This window comes from Micropterus salmoides, unplaced genomic scaffold (assembly GCF_014851395.1).
Source record: "Micropterus salmoides isolate LMB-PRFRI ecotype aquatic unplaced genomic scaffold, ASM1485139v1 Ms_hic_scaffold_3, whole genome shotgun sequence".
NCBI lineage: Eukaryota > Metazoa > Chordata > Actinopteri > Centrarchiformes > Centrarchidae > Micropterus > Micropterus salmoides.
Window position 1 is genome coordinate 39,709,563 of NW_024042261.1, and position 23,709 is coordinate 39,733,271.

General features: G+C 41.3%; 1 protein-coding gene across 8 annotated transcripts in view; it reads left to right on the forward strand.

Moving 5' to 3' along the window:
* Positions 1-23,709, forward strand: part of LOC119882727 (latent-transforming growth factor beta-binding protein 4-like) — a 101,649-nt gene that overhangs the window by 550 nt on the left and 77,390 nt on the right. For 7 of the 8 annotated variants that reach the window (XM_038692937.1, XM_038692934.1, XM_038692938.1 and 4 more), the window contains exons 2-5: positions 6,559-6,629; positions 8,717-9,572; positions 13,775-13,992; positions 23,417-23,620. In XM_038692937.1, the coding sequence (XP_038548865.1) occupies positions 6,559-6,629; positions 8,717-9,572; positions 13,775-13,992; positions 23,417-23,620 (1,349 nt within the window). The remainder of the gene's footprint in view (positions 1-6,558; positions 6,630-8,716; positions 9,573-13,774; positions 13,993-23,416; positions 23,621-23,709) is intronic. The other variant, XM_038692931.1, reaches the window with a different exon arrangement.

A 23,709-nucleotide genomic window follows, 5' to 3' on the forward strand; every position in this document is an offset into this window, starting at 1 on the left:
CACATCACATATTATCTGACAGCTTAAGTTACTTTACAAAGTAAGATTTCTACACACAAAACACACAAAGTTAAAAAAAAAAAAAAAAAAAAAAAGATGTTGTGTTTTAAATTAAACTCCCCAAAAGTCAAAGGCCTCACTTTTTTATATTGGTGTTAAAAAGTAATGGGGGGACATCAGGGATCAGATTAGGGGGCCTGATGATACACTCGAGACGTGACGATGCAGGAGAACAAGACAAAAAGATTTTTAACAGTAATTGAAGAAACATGAAATGCTGAAATATATGAGGTGCAGACGAGGGGGTCCTCCCCCGGGAAAACTGGATCATGAAACACTTCATTTCCTGCATCTTCTGCTCCAGTCTATGGAGGAAATGGGGAAACGTAACAAAAAACTCAGCTGGCAATTCATACATATAGAAATATAACAGAATATAATGCAGTAATCAGATGCAATTTTTGGACAATGCATGTTTGTTTCTTCTATATTTAAATTGCTTTCTCAAAGCATCTCACATTTCTTGTAGAAAGCTATGATTCGAGAACATTTTTACAAATGCTTTAAAAAAAAGTTACGGGGCCGAAATAAGCTGTTTCAAAATGTGGTGGGGACCCGTCTCCAGCGTCCCAGTGTCCCAGTGTCCCAGCGTCCCCAGCGTCCCCAGCGTCCCCAGCGTCCCAGCGTCCCAGCGTCCCCAGTGTCCCCACTGTAAATGACACCTATATGCCAACAGTTTATACACCTGATTGACACAAATTTAACTGGCAACTATTTCAGTGATCAAAGTTTCGGACTCGGACTTGCCCGTCTCGACTTGGGACTTGTAAAACAACGACTCGGTCGCACCTGTCAGGTGTGTCGGGCTGCACAATGTGTGAAATACCATGTGTGTGTAACCAGCCTCAAGTGCAAATCTGACGGTCAAGTGATGGATGCAGAGTCAACACGCGCTAATCCGAAACCCTGTGAACTGACTGACTGTGTGTGTAAACAGAGCAGGTTTGTGTGAGAGTGTGAAAAGAGGCAGGAGTCTTTCGTCCACTTCAAAGTGCCGTCAGACGCACAAACACACTCTCTGGTCTTGTTGTTCGGACGGCTCTGCTCACACTCATGATGGAGGAGTGAGGCGAGTTCCTCTCAGGACCCCCCCCCCCTTCATTCTTACTGAACCCATAACGTGGCTCATTTCACACCTGCAGCCCCTCGACGTTAATCTCACAAAATGACCTGAAACATTTCAACACTTGTCTGAACTGAAGATTAAAGGATAACTTAAGTATTTTTCAACCTGGACCTCGTTATCCCATGTTTCTGTGTCTTCATATGCTAATTGGAACAACATTTTTTATTTTTATTTTAAACTGCTCCAGTATTAAGTGTAATCAAAGTACATCCACACATGCTTGTTTTTGCCACCAGGAATAACCATTCTCAGTTTAACATGACAAAGGTTGTCAACAAATATTTTTCGTTATTTGTTTTGTTGAAAGAATTAAATGGCAACTTCAGTGTTTTTCAACCTGGATCTTATTTCCCCATGTTTTTGTGTCTGTGACTTGTATATTGAAACTTGTTTTTGCTGCTGACAGGCTCTGATTGTTCTGACAACATTACTGAGAGGATCCCTACACAGACGGACCTTTTTTAAAAAGAGTAAGATCCTTTTTGTTCTACCAGAAACAGTCGCTTTATGGCTCTCGTCAAAGGCACCAGACTCCATTTATAAAAACAGTAATTTTACCTCTTTGGTCTACCACTGCCTCGCTCGGTTACTTTTTGTAATTGTGTGACTTAACCGGTTAAAACACCAAAGTCACACACTAACACAGACAAACAAAAATAAAAAAGTCATAAAATAACGCCAACAAACTAACCGACTGAGGCAGCGGTAGACCAGCAACTCCTGTGTTCTGCCAGGTAAAATTACTGTTTTTGTTAAGGGAGTCTGGTGGCTTTGATGAGAGTCTCTGGTTAAACAAAAAGGATCTTACTTATAAATAATGGTAATAGATTAATTACTTCTACAATCTATCAGTTATCATAACAGTTCATTCATTTTCTGTCAATTAAATGAATGGATCATTTTTATTTCATTTCTTTATGTCCGATCAGTGAATAAGATACAAACAGAAAGCTGTTTGAACTGTTTTAAACTGAAGAGACCAGAGAAGAAGTTTCAGATCAGTTTTATTTTAATCTGACCTGGAATCTGACTTGTGTTCATGATGTGAGTTTCCTCTGTGAGCTTCAGAAGGATCTGTGGGAGAATCAGGAGATGAAAAGTGAACGCCAACAGACGGCTCAGTGTTCCTGCAGGAACATAAAAGGAGGAGGATGTTTTATTTGAAGTAAAAGAAGTTGAGAGCGTAGGCGAGCAGACGCCAGAGAAGAAGAGATCATCTGGGAAGGATTTAAAGGACCAAACCGGATAAATAACACAACCAGCACCAAATAAAAAGCAGTGGTGGAATCTAAGTACATTTACTAAAGTCCTGTATTGGGTTGCACCAACTATGTTTAAGTTCAAACTTCGCCTAGTTTGAATGAATTTCTAGCTTAAGTCAGAGTTTATGTGCTACTAACGTTTTAAGGGTTGCACCAGCTGAAATACGTCCAACGTAGACATAAGTTACAACTTAAATTGAGCTCATTTCGGTTAATGAAGCAAAATGCAGATCACAGACTGGTTAAGTTATGAAGTTATGAATTGAAAATGTAGCGAAATTAAGAGTAAGATTACTAGCCCAAAAAAAATACTGGATTAAAGAGTAAAAATATAAAAAATAAAGGAACGTGAAAAGGCAATGACTTATTTTTATTTATTTTGCAAATTTGCGTTTGCTGCAGGCGCCCCCCCTCACTGCTGTCTGCAGGCTGTAATAACAGCAGCACAGAAGAAGTCTGTAATATTGAGACACTTGGCTGAACCTGCCTCCAGAAACTTTTTTTTTTCTCCCTTAACTTTTCAGCATCTCCTTTGCGTTGTGTCAGATATTTTCTATCGGCCTACACGATTTTTGTCCGTGTTTCAACAGTTTAATTGTGTGTGATTGATTGACTAACCGCTCATAGTAAACCTTCTCGCCTAGCCGAACTCCGAAATCACCAGAGAAAAGTGGGGGGGACAAAACATAGATATAATAATATGATATAATATGACAGGGACATGTATAATGGCTCCTACGCGTATATAAGTTATAATGTTACAATTTCATCTGCCCGTTATACTTGGACACCGTTTAATTACGTCTATGTTGTAACGGTTGTAGCTGTAGATTAAAGTTTCATAGTTATCACCTAATCATAATTATTTGTCCTTGTTTACGTTCCTTTTTGTTGGTGTGTTTTGTTGCTATTTTTAGCCATTAGCCTCTTCAGTATTGCAAAACGTTGAAAGAAAGAGAGACGACAAAACCGTAATAAACTCTGTTAAAAATAGAGCTGTTCACTGATTTTGGTTGGTATGTGTGGTTTGATTAGAATGGACTTTACGCCAGAGTAGCTAAGATGAACCTTGCGTCTCGGTGGTGCAACCAAACATCAACACAGCTTAAGTCTCAAACTAACTAGTTTCAACGTATTGTTTAGTGTGGACTTTGCACCCTAACTTAAGGTAGAACTTGCTGTACTTGTACTTTACTTGAGTATTTCCATTTTATGCTGCTTGTGGATGTGATGTTTTCAGTCGGCCATCTTTCATGTTGCTGTCAGAAGTTATGAGTCTAAATCTTTTATGGTGACCAGCCTAAGGCCTTTTATTGTGGCCGGCCTAAGGCCTTTTATTGTGGCCGGCCTAAGGCCTTTTATTGTGGCCAGCCTAAGGCACACCTGTGCAGTCCCCATGCTGTCTGATCAGCATCTTGATATGTCACACCTGTGAGGTGGATGGATGATCTCTGCAAAGGAGAAGTGCTCACTACTAAGTGCTCACACAGATTTTGACAGATTTGTGGACAATATTTGAGAGAAATAGGCCTTTTGTGCACATAGAGAAAGTCTTAGATCTTTGAGTTCACAAAAACAAAAGTGTTGCGTTTATAATTTTTTTCAGTGTAGATTATATATGTGATGCACTCTGGTCTCTGAGTGAGACCTGGCCATGTGTATACAGCTTCAGTACTGTGTGTTATTGTGAGGGGGGGCCTCCTCTGCTGCTACAATACGACCAGCTCACTGTGAGTAATGATTAAATCCTCTGCAGAGACGTTGTGTCCACACGATGTTTAAAAATCTTCTCTTCTCTCTGTCCTGCGGTCGTGCTTCATGTTGTTGTTGTTGTCCTGTCAAACCTGTTATCAGATCTGATTTCAACAAGTAGTCACAACATTTTAGACCCTGTTTACACGTCAAGCATCAGATATCTGGTAGAGTTCAAGTTATTGCATTTATTTGTACAGAAAACGCGAATCTCACGCAGAGAGAAGAGACTGCATCTGCAGCCTAAGACACGAACTCCAGTGACTCCGCCTGCGTGGCGTTACGGCTGCACCACAGTTTTGTTCTGTCCTCTGCTCGGCGTTAATTTCCACTGGAAGCCTCTCAGAAGCGCAGTATGTAGCCTGCGTTATTGACTTGTTAATTAGTCATTTTTGTGCTGCTTCTACCTCCTTCACAACTCCCTGTGTGTTTCAGTTTTTATTCAATTTTATTTATATAGCGCCAACTCACAACAACAGTTATCTCACAGCGCTTTTCATAAAGAGCAGGTCTAGACCGTACTCTGTGATGCTATTTACAGAAGCCCACCAAGAGCAGCACTAGGAGACAGAGGCAAGGAAAAACTTCCTTTAAGAGGCAGAAACCTCGAAGGCAGCCTACAAAAATATACAGACAGTAAAGGTGATGTTGCTACAGACTGAATGAATAATGGTACAGATATTTATATCTATATATTTATTATAACGTAAATATCTGTACCATTATATAGTAACATTCTTAATGATTATAATAACAATAATAACAATAGGACTAGTAACAATAGTTGTTGCAGCAGAGGGTGTCGAGCAGGAACACGGGGGCAGCAGGTGACCCGCAACCACAGATCCAGACTCCACAGCTCCAGAGCCAGAAACACCTGCAGGAAGTGATAGGAGGAGAGAGGAGAGGGACGAGAAAGCACAAGACTACCAGAAAGGGGAGAAGTTGTGTTAGTAACATGCAATAATGGGATGAGGTTGCATACAGAGGGAGAGAAAGAAGAGGAGAGAGGAGCTCAGTGCATCATGGGAAATCCCCCGGCAGTCCAGGCCTATAGCAGCATAACTAAGGGATGGTTCAGGACTCACCTGAGCCAGCCCTAACTATAAGCTTTATCAAAGAGGAAAGTCTTAAGCCTACTCTTAAATGTGGAGATGGTGTCTGCCTCCTGAACCCAAACTGGAACCTGGTTCCACAGGAGAGGAGCTTGATAGCTGAACGCTCTGGCTCCTAGTCTACTTTTGGAGACTCTAGGAACCACAAGTAACCCTGCATTCTGGGAGCGCAGTGCTCTGGTGGGGTAGTAAGGTACTATGAGCTCTTTAAGATAAGATGGTGCCTGACCATTAAGAGCTTTGTAGGTAAGAAGAATGATTTTAAATTCTATTCTGGATTTTACTGGAAGCCAATGCAAAGAAGCTAAAACAGGAGAAATGTGATCTCTTTTCCTGGTTCCTGTCAGAACACGTGCTGCAGCATTCTGGATCAGCTGAAGAGTCTTAATGGACTTTTTCAAGCAGCCTGATAATAAGGAATTGCAGTAATCCAGCCTAGAAGTAACAAATGCATGGACTAGTTCTTCTGTGGAGAGCCCCCAGCTGCAGTAGTGCACGGATCACAGGTAAAATTCATCCAGCCAGAGGGAAGGATCACCAACTGTTCAGAGCGCCGCTCATGATGGCGACACAACCCGTTGTAGGTGTCAGAGAGGGGATGGGGCGTACAGGGCAGGGACAGGAGATCACGGAGCGACCGGACACGCTGCAGGCGGTCGGTGGTCGTTCCCTCTGGCTGGATGAAACACGATCTGCTGGCATTTCCTCCCGCAAAACCCTCGTTTAAATTCTGCCACCTCCGTTGTGTTTGCTCCTGTTGTCATCTACGCAATAATTCTTAGTAAATCACCCATAACAGGTACGAAAATTGCACGTGCAATATTTTAGAACGCACTCGCACTTTAGTCCTCTTTATTCAGGGTGTTAGTAAATCTGTCCCAAAGTTTATTATTTATTATTAGTTGTCTCCACAGAAACTTCCTGTTTATCGGCCTTGTGCTTGAGGTACTAGCCGATGAGGATTATCTTAAAATGCCACATATCAGCAACGATTAATCAGCCGACCGATTTAATTAATTAATCTCCTCCCAGCTGGTATTGATAAATAAGACCAGAAGAAAATAGCTTGAGTCAAAGAAGATTTCAGGATCATAAATAATCTTGAATTTAAGTTTTTCCTGGAGCCTTCTCTTCTGTGTTTGATGGTGGTTGGATTTTTTTAATCTTCTTACAGATGTTGTGATTCATTAATAGTGCCTTAATCTTTTTGGTAAATAATAAATCTCCCCCTCTCTCTCTGCAGGCCTCATGTTTGTGGCGGTCACTGTTGTGTCGGATGGACTTTGTTGCCCAAAACCAGACGATGCACCAAACGTGAGTACAGACCGCCGTCGCCATCTGTCGTCCCTCTTTGACATAAAGGTAACCACCTCACAGGATTTAATGGGGTTCTCACGCGTCCTGGAAAACCTGGGAAACGCATGGAAAATGAGAGTAAAAAGTAAAATGTCCTGGAAAGTCTTGTGAAAGTTATTTGAACATTCAGTCAAACAACAGACATTGTATAAATGACGATTAAAGCAAAGTAACATTTGTTAAAACACAGCTTTTCGATCTGCACAGATTTTCAGCACACCTGTGTTTTTATCGTCAACCTGTGATCATTTTCAGCTGACGTGTTGCAATAAAACACCGGAGCAGCTGCATATTGAACAGAAAACTGCTGTACTTCCTCAATAAAACTCATCTGGACCATAGAAACATCAGCTGTCTGCTGCTGATTTAACACAGAACCTTTTCCTTTTGGAAGTTATTTCACCATAAAGTCAAATCTAAAATATAAAAGCTTTCACACACGGCTGCAGAGTGTTTAAATACTAATTAAGTGTTATTTCAATGATTTGCACTGAAACGGTTTCATTATTAAAAATATGTTGCACTAAATATTCAGTAACTTCTGTCCATAACAGAAATCAACTACAGGTCCCGTGGTGACGTGTTAAGAAGATGTGATGTAACTCGTATGGAGGCTCATGGGAACTGTAGTATTTAGAGATATTGATTGTACCAAACCTGATTGTCAGCACAGACGACTCTTGTCATTACAGCGTCGATCAGACATGAGCTGCAGATGTATTTTCAATCTGACGCAGGGCTGCAACTATTACTTTTCATTATCGGTTAACCTGCCCATTATTTTGGCAGTGAACTGATTATGAAGGGGGGTTAGTGAAAAACGTAAAAGTTGCAAAACCAGAACCCATTAAATTAACTTTCATGTATAACAAAAGAGTGAAAAGCTGGTATTTGGATGTTTTTGTACTACAAATGACTGAAACAGATTGATTATGAAAGTAGTTGCTGATTAATTTCCTTTTAACGATCGCTGCGGCTCTTATCTGATGTTAAACACAAGAAATGTCTTTAAACAACCCTAGAAATGTGGCTTCTCTGCATGTATGTCGGGTAAGAGTCATATCTCCGCCGCTGTCAGCTCATCAGACGCTCACAGAACTTTTTAGTTTGATCATAAAGCAGTGAATTGTTTTTTGTCGGCCAGTGGGGAACAGGTGTGAACATCCATCCTGAGGCTCTGCAGGTCAGACAGCAGACTTTATACACCGGCATCGGGCTGCGTCACGTCTCGCTGCTTTACAACGCAGATCAAAGTGTCCATCTGCAGAGCTGGATTTATGATCTGCTCACACGATTCACAGGATTCACAGTGACTCTGTACTTTACAGCTACCACGCTGGATCTGAAGTGTGAATGTGGAGGTAATTTAATCCACAGACAGAGTGTCGCACGCTGCGTTCTTCTGTCTGTTCAGCAACAAACATTTTCAGCTATTTAAATCTGCTGTACCTTGTTTTGCTTAAAGGTCCAGTGTGTAATATTTCTGAGGATTTATTGACAGAAATGCAAGATAAGATCCATAACTCTGTTCTCAGTGGTGTGTAAAGACCTGACATAATGAACCGTAATGTTTTTATTACCTTAGAATGAGACATTTCTATCTACAGGCGGGTCCCCGTTTCATGGAGCCACATTGCATTGCCATATTTCTATAGTTGCCGACAATGGACAAACGCAACAGAGCGCATTTCGTCATCACGGTGTTCTTCTTCTGCTTGTATAATTCTGGCAGTGTAGACACACGTCACTACATTGAATGTGTACGAAGAAGATGAAATAATACTACTAATAACTACAACTGCAAGCACTTGTAAGCGGGGTCCAAACCCCTCGGCGCCAGCCGCGCCCCTCGTCCCGCAGAGGCTGTGTGAGTTGACCGGGGCGCCCTGCTATGGCTTCGGGGACCCGTGGTGAATAAACGACCAGAGTTTGAAATTAAAGGGACTTGCGTTTACGGAGATGTAAAATGAATTTTTTCTTTTGAATTTTCCTCATCGTGTCTCCTCTCCTCCCTCCTCTGCTTGTCTCCTTGTCTCCTCCTGTAGCCAGATGTCTTCCTCGTTGCCATAACAACGCGGCGTGCAGGCAGACTAACCGCTGTGTGTGTCGACGAGGTTTCCACGGTTACCGCTGTCAGTTCTCCACGGAGACGTTTCCTGCGGCCGGGCGGTCGCCGACCTCCGTCCGTCCCACCAGCGTCCCACAAACGGCCCCCAAACCTGCTCAACGGCGTGCTACCAGAAGGATGGAAGTCCGTACAGCAGCCGGTTCCGGTCCCGGTTCTGGTCCTGCCGCAATGGAAGCACCGCCCGCCTCCACCAGACCTGCCACAATAACAAAGACCAGCAGCGAACCAGGTGCTTCAGACATGAATCCACCTCCTGCTCAAGCTGAAGGCCACAACAAAGACCAGGATGCTAAGATCCCCGACCCGGGTCCTGTTCCTGGAGATGTTTCCAAGGAGTCTCTACTCCAGGAGGAGAACCGAACCTCCCCAAAGAGTCGGAGAGCCGAGAGGACGGAAACACCCGAGTTTAACGACCTCCAGCCGGGAGACACAGCTGGTGACATTACAGGGTTTAAAACTTCAAACGTACAGTCTGATTCAGAACCAGAGGAAGCCCCGAGGTCTCAGGCCCGGGAAAGACCCACTGAAGGCCCAAATCTTGAGTCTCCTTCCTGGTCTGACACTGAAGGGAAGGCATCGCCAGGTTTAAATGAAAGTCCTAAAACTGATTCAGAGTCTGAGGTGGTGGAAAGATTAATAGCCCCTAAAATCCTGAACCTGGAGTCTAACTCGAGGCCTGAAGTGCATCAAGGACCAAATCCAGAGTTCAGTCCAGTGGAAGCTGTTGTGAGAGGAGAGAAGAAGAAGAAGGAGGTGAAGAAGCAGACGCTGAGGTAAGATAACTCCTCTTTCCTCCATCTCTTATTAATATCTCTCATTATCTCCAATAACAAAAAGTAAAGTACTTATACTTTACTTCTCCATCTTTACATTTATTTGAGAGCTTTAGTTACTATTTAATTATAAGATTTTACATTTTACAAAAGTACAAACTCTGCACTGTGAAAATACTCTGTTAGAAGTAAAACTCCTACTTCAGTAAAAGTGTGAAAGCATAATAAAAGAAAAAGCTTTTTACAAAGTACTAACACCACACTAAAAATACTGTTACAAGTAAAAAATCCTGCATTTGAAAAAGTTACTCCAGTAAAAGTGTGTAAACATAATCAGAAAAAATTACAGTACATGATGATAACACAAGACAGTAAATCTGCAGTTTTCTGTTGAGGCAGCAGGTGGAGCGCTTCACCTGATAATACACACTGTAAGTACTACACTGCAAGCTGTGCTAAAATAATACACTCTACTCCTGTGATGGAAAGTATATTTACTATTCTGAAGAACTTGAACTTCCAATCAATGCATCTTTATACTTCTACTCTGCCACATCTCAGAGGTAAATATTGTTCTTTTTACTTCACTACATTTGTCTGAAAACCACGTATTTGCTGATCTTGAATGTTGGTGATAAACTGTAGGATGAAGTGTGCCTGAAAAATCCTTTCTGATGATAAATAAACTGAATTAAACTTGATTAAAATACCCAGAAGGATATAAAGCAGTAACATACAACATAAATGCAGCAGGAAAATTGATCCACTAACACCAGATATAGATGGATAGAATAGAGAAACACTAACAGGAACCCTTTTCTGCACTTTCATACTGTGAGTACATGTTGCTGATAATGTTTACATACTTTTACTTACATAAAGTTTTGATTGACTTGGACTACTGTTAAAGTAAATGATCTGAGTATTTCTTCCACCGCTGTGTCCCACTATGATGCAAAAAATATTAACCCGTTCTCATCCCATCTCGTCCCATATGGACACTTGGTCAAGACCCCTTGGCGTAGCTTTTTAACGCCCTGGGTACCCTTTAGCGTTGTGTAGGGTTCTGCGGTCAACTTCAAGAGAATAAATATGAGATGTCCAGTAAGACTTTCAAAATAAAACAAGTGGTAAAAGGAGACTAATTATTCTGCTTTTCCAGTCCTATATTGTAGCTCTGTGACACCTGTATGGCAGCTTTGCATGATTCAAAGTAAAAAAAAGAAAAAAAATTCTATCTAATACTGGTTCTTCATGTAGGCCTTCATTTCAGCCTCTGTCTGAAACAAGCTGTAGATGCTCCTGTCTCTTTAAGGCCCCCCCTCTCAAAGCCCACTGTCTTCTGATTGGCCAAGACCTGAAACATGTTACCAGGCTGTTGTTGTCGCTGGGCGGAACAGGCAGACTGAGCGTTGCTGTGCTGTTGCTATGGGAGCACATATATGGAACAGCGTCTCCGTCTGGCTCCGTGTGTCGATGAACGGAGCCGTTGGTAGAAAAAGCAGTTGAAAACGTTCAGAACAGGAGGAAACCTGAGGTTTATGCTCACAGGGATTTCTTTTAAATACTTTAACCTCATTATTTGAAGCTTTGGCCACGTTTAACATGAACATCCAACATTATAACGTTGTAGATATAAGTCACATAATATGGAAAAGTATAACAGGTCTCCTTTTAAACCGCTTGGTTAGGTTTAGGAAACAAAAGGCACCAAAACCGCTTTAACCACTGTTTTCAGATTTTTCTACAGATCTTATACATGCAGGTTTTATGTCCCGGTTACCAGTGAAGGTGATCTTATGGAGATCTGGTCTGATCTTGTTAGTCCCAAATAACCACCACGATTGGACTTGCCTTTAAGGACTTGCGTTACTGCCCAACACAGCCTGTGATTTGGTGTCAGACGCCAAAGGACGTGACAGAGCGTAGCTATTTGACGCCGTGGGACTGAGAATGGGATGAAAACACACGAGGTGTCACAAACTACGCTCAGATGACTTTTTATAAAGCTCTCATGGGCGTCAAGTCTGAGTGACCCAGCTTGACGAAACCCGGTAACGTTTCTGAAAAGGCCAACAGACGGCAAAATGTCCGACTGAAGAGGATTTACGTCCTGCATCAGAGAGTTTGAGTGTTCTGTCAGCATGTGAAACCTGATTTCCCTGAGACTCTCCTCAGTGTTAACAATCAACATAACCCGGAGTCAGAGGTCAAAGGTCGTGGAGGTGAGAGGCCAGCGCCAGGGGTCAGGACAGACTGTGGGAAAACTGACCACAGGGAGCTGATTCTGCAGGGATTCTGGGTAGTGTAGTTTGCTCAAACAGGCTGCAGGATCTCGTGTAAACATTAACATCCTGGTGTTTTACTATGTTTGGGAAACTGGGTGTTTTAATAACACTGACTGCTGATCCGAAGGTTTTTACAGAATCCTCAAAGACTCTACTAACATCTGGAAGAAAAAATATTATATTTTGACCATGTGTTTGGTCACAAACCAACATATTGGACGAGATGAGAAGTCCGGATCCACCAAAGTTGTTCCAGGTCATCCTGAGGGGAACATGAACCTCCTTTTATCACAATCCAACAGTTGTTGGGTAAATGTGGGTTAATTCAATGTCTCTCTTCTGGAGAAATGTACAGCTTAAGTAATATTGTATGCTAGAACATGAGCTACAATATCTCACAGCCCTTCAGTTTTATCTGTCCACCCTGTGTAACTCGTAAAAAGTGACTGTCTCATAACAAACCCGCATCTGTAACGTTTTGAGTTCAGATACACAACAGGAATGAAAAAATAAACTTGCATGAGACCGGCGGGCGTCTCAGAGTGTGTGTTAGTCATCAGTTCTGGACTCCAGAAACAGATCAATCTGCTGCAGCGGTCTGGGCTGCTTTTCGTCACACTATTTACGGCCATTTTAAATCATTTCAGTTCAGACAGAAATAATTCTCAGAAACACTCACAGTTTGTCCTTGAAAAAATATATATATAACCCTCCCACATTACTCTCCATTTTAGAACAATCCTACCAGCCTTTCATGCCAGTCGATAGATTAATCTTCAAATGGCAACAGCAACCGAATGTGCACATGTATTTGGTGGCAGATTCACCATGAAAATGTGTTTTACTTTGTTGTTACAGTATTTGCATTTAAAATCATGTTATTTGCTGGTACTGTGTCCCTGCTGGTTGTCCTCATAATAGACCTGTATTGTCGTTTTTTTTAACGCTATGTGTTACAATTTTTTAACGCTACAATTTTCTGCAGTAATAGACAAAAGCAGCTAGCTAGTTCAGCTAACGTTTGCTTAATTCACAGTCTCTGGCTTTCCAGCTGACTAAAAACAAAACCAGACCTGTTCATGAATAATATCATCCTAACTTTGTCAGTGGTTTTTAAAGCTATGTGGCCAGAAACAATTTTTAACAATAAAATTAGTAGCTAACAAACTTATTTTTGAAATAATAGCTCATTGATTTAGATGAAAGCATCTAGCTAGTTCAGCTAACGTTAGCTTCATGAGTTGGCAAACGCTGTCTCTGGCGGACTTTTTAAAATGTTTCCAGCTGACTTAAAACAAAACAAACCCTTTTGTAAACATGTATGATATCATGCTAGCAGATGAAGGTAAAGCTAAAATAGTACACAGTGGGCGTGCAAGTGGTGAACAAGGCTTTTTTAACATAACCTAACATAACCACGCAAACTAATTGATGCGCCTTGGCTAAGTTAGTTTGGTTATAGCTTAGTTTGCAAGATAACAGGACACTGTTTAATCCATCAATTTTTAAATTTTGCTCTTGTGTGTTTTTGTTTTTTGAAAGACCTAAAGGTTTGGCTTCCTCAACTCATTACCATCGTTGATATTTACTGAAATCCAACACTTCTGCTTTTCATTTGGATTAATGTGTCTCAGAGTAGAAATTTAACATCAGTTTTGTTTTGTGTACTAATACACAGAATTCACAGCATGTGGGGTCATGAACACTGGTTTAAAATCCTGGATAATTAGAAACCCATTGACCAAAATGTGATCTGATCTATGTAAAGAGCATTTCAGCCTCATGTTGCCGCCATCTATATCTGTGTGTTTTATCAGTCTGTACTATATATATATATATATATATATATATATATATATATATATATATACACTGAGGTATTCTGTGATATTTCTGTGTTTTTGTATGTAACAGTCTGAGGGAGGCCCAAGCGCTGCTGTTGAGGAAGTCACACGGAGGTAGTGGAGACAAGATGGCCGCCCTTCTGATGAAGCACATTGAAAAGGAGAGGAAGAAACTCACCACTGTGACCTCCTCTTCCTCCTCCACCTCATCATCTTCAGTAAAAACCAGCGTGAATACTTTCCACACTCAGAAGGGCCAGTACACCGTCCGTGTCACTGCACCCACAGGTCAGCTTATTAGACAGTTTTCTTTGATTATGAACTTTATTAAATTAACTTTCAGTCACAAACGCAACAAGCTCGCTTAATCAAACAAACTGAATACGCTAGTTTGTCCCAAGCGTCCCTGGTTTTTAGCCTGGTCTGTATTTAATGTACAACCCCATTTCTACCAGGAAAAGAAAAATGTATGCAAGATAGAAATAAAATTACACTAGTCAAAAATGTAACATGAGTAAGTTTAAATTTTGACACACCAGTAATACAATTACATACAAGTAATTTGATTTGTATCGTGGCTAATATCTATATTTTCTCTGTTAGGGGGTGAAGTCAAAAACAGTCTATAGTACATATATGACATTTTTTGGTGAGTGGCCTCCTTACTGTATATACAATTTGGATTTTTGATTTCCGTCTATAATTCATGCGTGTTTAAATTGCAAAGATGGACAAATGTATTGATAAAATCTTTGCTTTCTTGTATACAATAACCAATGTTGGGAAGGTTACTTTGGAAATGTAATAGGTTACCGATTTACAAGTTACGCTTTTAAAATGTAATAGTAGTGTAACTATTTCAGTTACTTTATCAGCTGTTGTTCAATAGAACCAATCAGAAGCGTCAGGACAGCATCAAACTTCACTAAACAGCTGTGGCTGGAAACGGCAAAATAAGACAGTGTGTACATAAGAACATGCAAAGCAACAAAATGAATATTATTTGACATATAGTCGAGCTTTTTACAGAAAACACTCAGATGTAACCCCCAATGTAATCATAAACATTTACATAAGTAACTGTAATTTAATAATGTAAATAAAGTGCTTTACAAAAACAATACAATTAAAATACAAACAGTATAATAAAATTTAAATTGAAACACTGAAAAGTAAATACCACTATAGAAAGACACCAAAGATAAACGAACATTCAGGACTCATACGCAGCAGTGAATAAGTAGGTCTTCAGCTTTGATTTAAAAACCTCATTTGAACATGCCAGTCTAATATCTGCTGGAAGACTGTTCCATAATGTTGGAGCAGGAAAAGAAAAAGGCTCGCTCACCAACCGTTTTCTTCGGTTTTTCTTCCTCTACCGTGTAGGCACATTAGAATTCAAAAGATCAGACAGATATAATGGTGCAAGGCCGTTCACTGTTTTGTACGTTAACAACAAAACCTTAAAATCTGCTCTAACCTGAACAGGGAGCCGGTGCATGAATAAGGGTCTCAGCATCTTTAAGTGCCAATATTGATCTAATCTTGCGATTCTTCGGAGATGAAAGAAAGGCTACTTTTGTCATATCTTTAATATGCAAATCAAATGAAAGTGATCAATCAAAAACGACCCCGAGACTCTTTACTCTATCCTTGCAATGAATGACCAAATCATCAATAGATAGAGCAAACTGGTCTCGGTCTTGATTTGGTCTCAGCCCCTAAAAGTCTCGGTCTTGTCTCAGTCTCGATAAACTCTGGTCTTGGTCTTGACTTGGTCTTGGTTTGGGCGGCCTTGATTACAACACTACTGATGATGTTGGGCACTAATTAGGCTAGTTATAACCTTTTTATATACAGTCTATGGTTATAACCTGCTCAGGGATGTAAATTAGCTCTTAATCTAACTCTGGTACATTTACATTGAAGTCAGCGTTGATTAATGTGCATTGTTCCTGGTAAATAACTAAATAAATAAAATGTTCACGGATTAGAGTTACCTTTATTTTGTATTTTCGTGTCGTCGGCAGCTAAAGCGGTGAGACAGAAGAAAACAGGGATAAGATAAAGAAGGTTTGGCTTTGGATCGCTGGCCAGTTAACGTTAGCTGCCTTATGTTTTTCAACTTCTCATAAATCTATAAAGCGACTCAACCGACCAATCACAGCCTGGATGGGGGGGGGGGACGTTAAAAAAGTTTGACGTAGGCCTACTACAACAAATCATTAAATGTTGAACAATATTATTATTGTTATATATTCATATATTTTATATATATATATATATATATATATATATATTATAAGTTAATACTTAGCATTAACAAATTAGAGACAAATATAGATAATTTTGCTTGCACAAGGATTAAATAAATAAAAATAATCGACAGAAATGAAACCGCTGAAACTGGATTTAAAATTCAATTAATTTAATACACTGATTTACACTAGTTCCTCCTCCAGGTTGTGGATAGAGCCTGTGCAGTGGACAGATGTAGATTTAGATCCAGTGCGCACCCCTTGTTCTGTTTTACTAAAGTTACTGTTATAAATATTGTTTAATGTTTAACTTTGTTCAGGTTGAGAAGCACACATTTCAAAACGTCAGTATTTTGTGCATTTTCCTTGACAATCAAGCAAGTAGACTCATAGCACCATTTGTTCTAATCGAATCACAATATGACTTTTTCTCCAAATCGTGCAGCCGTAAACTTGACATATTAAAGTCATGAATAAATCTCAGGTAGGGGTATCTCAGCTTTTATTGTCCGTACCTTCTCTACTGTAAGTATCCGTCCTACATTCCTCCGTGACCAAAACTTGCTGTGTATTTACTGTGTTTAATGTTTATCTGGTTAAAGATACGAGAGCAGACGTTGTAATCGAGCTGTCTCATGTTTGGACAAGTTAACAGGGGCTCGCAGTGCATTTAACACGCATACCACAACACACGGGTCATTCTGTATAATAACTAGTGCTGTGAAGCTGATACGGTGGTGCTGAGGGACAAACGCTACACGTCTGTCAGACATATATTGTTATGGAAAAAAACAGGCTGATTTAATGGAGCTGGAATGCCTGTTTTTTGTTTTTTTACTGTGTGTGAACTTCAGATAAGGTGACTGTTCAGCTCAACCTTGATCACGGTGATTAGACCAGTAACAGTTCCTGTTATTGTCCAGCTGTGGAGAGAACGGACTGCGCTTCAGTATAAAAATCAGTTATTAATCATTTCTAATTTGTTTCTTTAAACCCCAAGTTAAAGCCTCCCCTGCTTCCTGGTCTCTGTTCCTCTAAATGGGACCATAATTTACTAAATGAACATCATGCTGTGTTGAAGAAGACTTGAAACTAGCGACTGAGACCAGAAACTCATCAGGAAAGTGTTTACTGAGGGAATAAATCAGCTGACAAGTAGAAACATTTTCTCACAGACTTCTAGACAATCACACTTGTTTCTGCAGCCGCTGGAGTCGCCCCCTTTAAAAACTCAACGCTGCTTCTTCAGGTTTAGTTTGGACTCTTGGGGACAGAAATGGGAACTGATTTAGGAAAAAGGCCGTTACAGATTAACAGTTCCTGAGTCAGTGATCCTTTCCTAACTTTAGCTGGATAACGTCTCATTATAAAACATAGTGTGAAGGCTTGATGGAACAAAAGGATCCTGATGCAGCTGTTTGATTGGAGGAGATCGTTAAATTCAAGAAATACATGAAAAACATGCTGACGTCAGCCCGCAGCCTTTATTATTAACTTTCCCGAGCAGAGTTGGGGTTTCTGCCGGGGTCAGTGAGGGAGGAGGAGCCACCGCCGCTGCTTTTCTCTTTATTAATATTTTGTTTTATTTTTGACAGCATCAGCGCTCCGCTGGATGCAGGATATGCGGCGGAGACTCCGGAGGTTACCAAAACCTCTCAGTCACCTGACTTGAAGTTCAGTGACAGTTGTGTGTATGTTTCATTAAAACACTACAAAAATCAGCGATTAAAAGCCGTTTAGCTCGGCGAGATGAGAAAAGTGGCATCGGTTGCTAGGTAACAGACATAAAAGTTGATAACCGCTGTCGGATGGACTGTTTAGGATTTCCTAACCTGAGATAGGATGAAGGGAGATAAGATGGAAGCCAGTGTAAGATCTGAGAACTGGACTGATGTTCTCTCCTGGTCTAAGTGAGGACCACGTTACAGTGATCGTTAGTTAATTTACGCCGACAATTATTTTATCGCACGCTAACGCAGTTGAGTTAAGAGAGAGTGTTTGTGTTGAGGTCAGAGTCCAGGACTAGGGCAACATTTCGGCCTGGTTTGTGGTTTTTAACGACTGAAGCTCTCGTTCGAGTCACCGGAGTGAAGCATTAACAAACACAGAGGCTTCTTGCAGGTGGAGTGTGTGTCATGGTGCTGCTGTAATAATGTGCTCACAGTTGTTGTGGTTCATGCTTCACACTGCTCACTGTGTGTCTGCAGTCGGTCGGGACATGAGCTCATAGACAAACAGCAGCAGAAACAACCGGCCTCTATTCCACCAAAACACCTCGCGGCCCTCTGCACAGCCGGGGCCCCTGAGGGGGAGTCTGGGGTCCCACAGGAAAACCACTTCAATCACACTGTTAGCTGTGATTCGTTTCCATTCAGCCACAGTTTGTGTTTTCACACAGCTCTCTTTCAGTGTATTACACATTGCAATAAGTGCATTCAACCGCGTGGATACAACCCAAGTACATCAATCTACTTCCTGGTTTATGTTTCATGCTCTGCAAACTAAAGCTAAAAGAAATCTTAAAGAGTGAAAGTCTGGCAGAAAATCAAAATAACTTCACAATAAAAGCCCCCCGTGTTGGTCTAGCAGCAGCGTAAGGAGGCTTTCACATCTGCCTCGTTTGGTTCGGACTTTCAGACTATTTAGTTTGATCTGAACCAAAATCACAGGTGTGAAACTAGAAATTAACTTTTTGGCTCACCTGCCAATGGGACTGGTAGATGGAAAAATCCACCGGCCAAACATATTTTTTACTGGCCAAAATAATAAATTGCCTTTTTATGTCACGTAAACATTTGTTTCAGTACTTTTAATTGAGATAATAAAGGTATTCTGTCAAATACAAAGTTAAAGAAGACACCAGAATGAATCTTAAAAGTACTTAAGACATAACAGTTAAATGTTTTATATACTTACAAGATGCTTATTAATCATTCAACTCAAATCTCCTTCTTAATATTTCTTTTTATGTTCTGCTTCAGCCTCATTTTTGTGAAATACTCTGTTTAGCAACACATCATCCGTCCTAAACCTGTCGCTCTGCTTTTCTTCTTCTTGTTTTATTTGGGGTGCCGTTGACTTCCCTTCACTGTCACAGAGCAGTTCTACATGCTGCCACCGGCTTTACCGGAGGGGGACGTAGGGTATAAATAAACGGCAGATTTAAGGGGAAATATTTTAAAGGGTGGACATCGGGAGAGAACGGTAAAATATGGGAGAAGCCCGGGGAAAACGGGAGGGTTGACAGGTATGCACATTACAGTGGTAGCTAGCTAGCTAAATGCTAAAAACAGTCCAGGTACTCGGAGTGCGATATGACTGCTCCTGACTCCAATCCCCTAATGCCCGCCCCCTTTACATATCTACGCCAATCAAACACAAGAAACCTGAAATAAACATAAACAACAACCAACGAACGCCCCTAATCTGTGTGTGACACGATTTTAGATCCCTCAGTACAGCGGGGACCAATTTCAGTGCGACTCACAACAAAAAACAATGCTGAACCAACGCTGTTAGCTACCGTCAAAAAGATATTATATGGCCATATCGTACCGAATACATTTACCTACGTTTACGGGTAGCCTTCCAACATTTAGCTGCCAAATGGAAAATCTACCCGCATTTGACGCTTGGCAGGTGTTAATTTCCAAATATTCCCCCGGAACCAAACAGACAAAATTTGGTCCCACCAAAAGTGGTAGTCTTGGTCCGGATCAAATGGAATCATTGTTCAGTTTGTTTCTAGTGTGAAATCATATTTTTTGGGATGGTTCTAACTTTCAGACCATTTACAGAAAGTGCCGGTGGTTCCCGAGAAAACTGGAAACAAACAAATACACCAAAAAATGCACTGGAATAAGGACACAATTAATCTCCCGTGACAGGTCATGTTTTAAAAACAGCGGCGGCCGGACCTTGGTTCAGACTTTCAGGTGTGAAAAGGCCCTTAATCCAGCTCTGATCCATCTATGTCAGTCCCTCCTGTGAAGGCGGACTCCGCCACTAACAATGAAATCTTCATAAAGACATAAAGAGCCTAAGTCACTTCTGCTTCCGGCCCATAGGACCTTATTTTGGAAAAAATATGTACAGTAGTCAACGGCGAGAAACGACTTATTTTTTTATCCTGTCTAGGTAAAAAGTCTAAATAAAGGTATCCAAACAAAAGAGTGAATCCAAGGAAACGGGGTAATCCTAAAACGGAGAACAAATAATAATCCACAAGGTAAATCCAGGAAACACAGAGAACAAGGCACAGCTGAACGCTCAACATAGACAAAGGACGTCACAAAAACTGAACAGCGCAAGCAAACATTTAAACACCAGGTAACGAGCAGGGCGGGAACATAAAACCGGTGGATCACATCAGGCACAGAGACAGGCAAGCAGGTGAAACCAAATGAGGGGAACAGACAGGACCAGACCAAAATGCAGAAACATAACTGACAAAGACAAAACACAGTCAAATAATAAATCCCCGGGCAGAGAACACAAATCATCACAAGGTAGACGGAAAACTAAATATTCCAAATGAACTACAATCAAACCAGAAACAGACTAACACTAGATTAAACAGAACGCAAAGCAGACAAGACCAACATTAAACCAACATTGAACAAGGAATAAATACAAAGATGCACAAATCCCAACAGATCCTGTTTGAACTGAGCCCTGATTAAACACAAACTGTATTGGGCAAGTTACTCAGAAATTGTAATATATTACTAGTTACTTAGTATTACTTTTAAGAGTAATATTACTTTACTTATTACTGGGTGATAAAGTAACTAGTTACGTTACTCGTTACGTTACTTTCCAGAGTTTCCTACAGAATTACAGCGGGGGGGTAAACTTTGTGCAGCGGTGTTCATGAGGGAGAAAGAGGGAGCGAGAGGAGGTGCAGCACGAATATATGCGCCTCAATCAAAGATGATTTTAAATACGCCTTGTAAAAAAATCAACGTGTGGCGGTCCGCTAATTATGGGAAACGCCGCTTTCACCACCACCACCCTTCATTCCCAAATGAACACCACCGGCTAAAATAAAAAATAAAGCAAGTAAATCCCGACTTTTAAACAGCGGTTTTACTGCACATGTAGCCTGTTTTATAAGAGCAGTGTTGAGTTGTTACTAAACTCCGAGCATCAGTGACAGCAGCTGCTGGAGTTTCTTTGTACAAGTTTCACGTTGCTGTGCTGCTTCAGCAGATAAATCGGATCAATAAATCAGATGTAGAAATGTTCACGGTTGAGAGTTTACAATGGATTATAATGTTCTTTGCATCTTAGACTGTGACACAATAATGGCAGCAGCTGCTTCCAGCTGTGGAAAGAACGCCTCTCTCCCTCGTTCGTTTGGCTCTCAGCGACATGAACAACAAAATCGGGTCCAGCTCGTGGATTCACGTCAACGATGGTGCGTTCAGTAACGAGTAACGCAGCGTTACTTGCATTAGTAACTAGTAATAATATTACTGTTTTAGAAAAGTAATTAGTTACACTACTAGTTACTGGAGAAAGTAATATTATTACAGTAACGCATTACTGCCCAACACTGGTCGTAAATCAGTAAAGTTACGCGTTGTTTTGTGTGAAAACCGTTCAATGTCTCATCTCTCGTCTTGCACAATATACGTCAACAACAAGTTAGCACGGTAATGCTAAGCTAACGTTCATTACTTGGTTGCTGCTAGCTAAATAACTTAGCTATGTTCGACGCAGAAATTTATCTTGCCTGATGTGTTTAATCCAGCGACTCAGTCATTTTATCCCATCATCCTCTCATGGAAGTTCTTTGACGTTAGCTTCAGTCACGTTAGCTTCAGTCACGTTAACTTCAGTGATTGAGAGAAAAGACTTCATATATGTGACTTTTGGGTTTGTGGTCTTTTGTAATTATGTATTTTCACAGTCTGATGCTTCAACAGTTTTACATCAAACTGCGACTTTCTTGACTTTTAAATGTACATTTTAAATTGACCAACATCTTGTGTGTAATTCAGAGCACAACAGGATCAAAAAATTAGCCGTTCCTTGCCGTTGACTACCGTACATATTTTTACTTTCCCATGGTGGTCCACCGGAAGGGGCGGGGCTTAGGCTCTCCTTACAACCGGCGGTGGTGCTGACTAGCTTCATTAGCAAGGAGAATCTGTAATTCACATCAAATGTGATAGTAACCGGGACGCTAAGCGACGAACAGGCTTAAAACAAAATCACCAATCAAATGAGCAGCTGACGCTGGTTAAATGTACACAGAGCAGCAGATACGAGTCGCCTCTATGTTGATTGACAGGTCGCCATGGTAGCCTCCCCTGCTTCCTGGTCTCTGTTCCTCTAAATGGGACCATAATTTACTAAATGAACATCATGCTGTGTTGAAGAAGACTTGAAACTAGAGACTGAGACCAGAAACTCATCAGGAAAGTGTTTACTTACACTTAATAAGAATAATAATAGTAATACATTTTATTTGTAATGCACAAACAAACCAAATCTCAAAGTGCTACGAGGTAAAAACATCAACATAAGACAGATTATAGAAGTTAAACACTAGTGGAACTCATCCGTTCTGCTAATTAGAAATGCTTTAAGTCCTCCAGCAGTTAGTTTGTGTTATTGTTTGCTGTTGTTTGTTTGAGATTTAACAACACAAGCATTAAAGTTTGACTTGATGAGAAAATGTTCATCAGACTGTTCTGTGCGGTCGCTGGGATGCAGAGCGTTGATCGTGGCGAGCAGCAGGTTTTCTTGGATTCCTGCGTTTTGAAGTCTGTCTCAGGCGTCTAACTCTTCTTTGCAGTCGGGAGCTTCTTTTAGCTTCAGCATGTTTCGTGAATGTCGACTCCCCCCTGAAACCCAAACCAGGGGTTGCATCATCATCCTGACATCCTCTCAACCGTCTGTAATGAAACTGTGTGCGGAGATACGAGCTCTCGGCTCACGCCAAGATGAAAAAAAAAAGAGCAGAAGAAAAGTAAGGAGAGAGGGAGAAACGCATACTGATACTCTCTCGCTCAGTGTGGACTGATGGACCAGTTCCCTGCTAAACATTTAGTTTGGAGCCGAGCCCAGTCCTGCACACTGCTTTCAATTATCTCTCTACCTCCCTCTCTCTCTCTCTCTCTGCTCAGACACACTGTCTCTCGCCCGCTCAGGAGTGTTTTTAGGGAACAGTCGAGTTCGGAGAGAGAGGGGGGGGGGGCGTCTGGTTGTTTTCTTCTTCCTTCCTTCCTTCCTATTTTTCCTGCGACACTCGTTTTCACTCCACCACAGAGTAAGAGAGAGAGAGAGAGAGAGAGGGAGGGGGACGAGCGAGGTAGGGTTAGAGCTAGAGGGGAGAGGTCTGGACGATGCAGAAACTCTGACTGCAACTCTCGAAATGCTGCAGCCTCGACTCTGCTGTTTTCTGTCGTCCGTCTTCGCCGTCTTCACCTCTTCTCTTCTGGCAGCAGATGGACAGGCGGCCACGGGAGGAGGAGGAAGAGGAGTGGAGAGGATCCAGGTGACGTTCACGCCGACCATCTGCAAGGTGCGCTGCAGCCAGGAGCGATGTGTCAACTACTGCGAGCGAGGCAACCTGACCACGCTTTACAGCGGCAGCGAGGGAGGAGGAGAAAGGAGACAGGGCTCCCACGGACCGGGCTTCAGAGTCTGTAAGTTCAGATTTGTGTTTTTATGTGTGGCGGAGACTCACCTGATCTCAGGTAGCCGGAGGTTTCCTGGTCGCTGACGAGCTACTCTC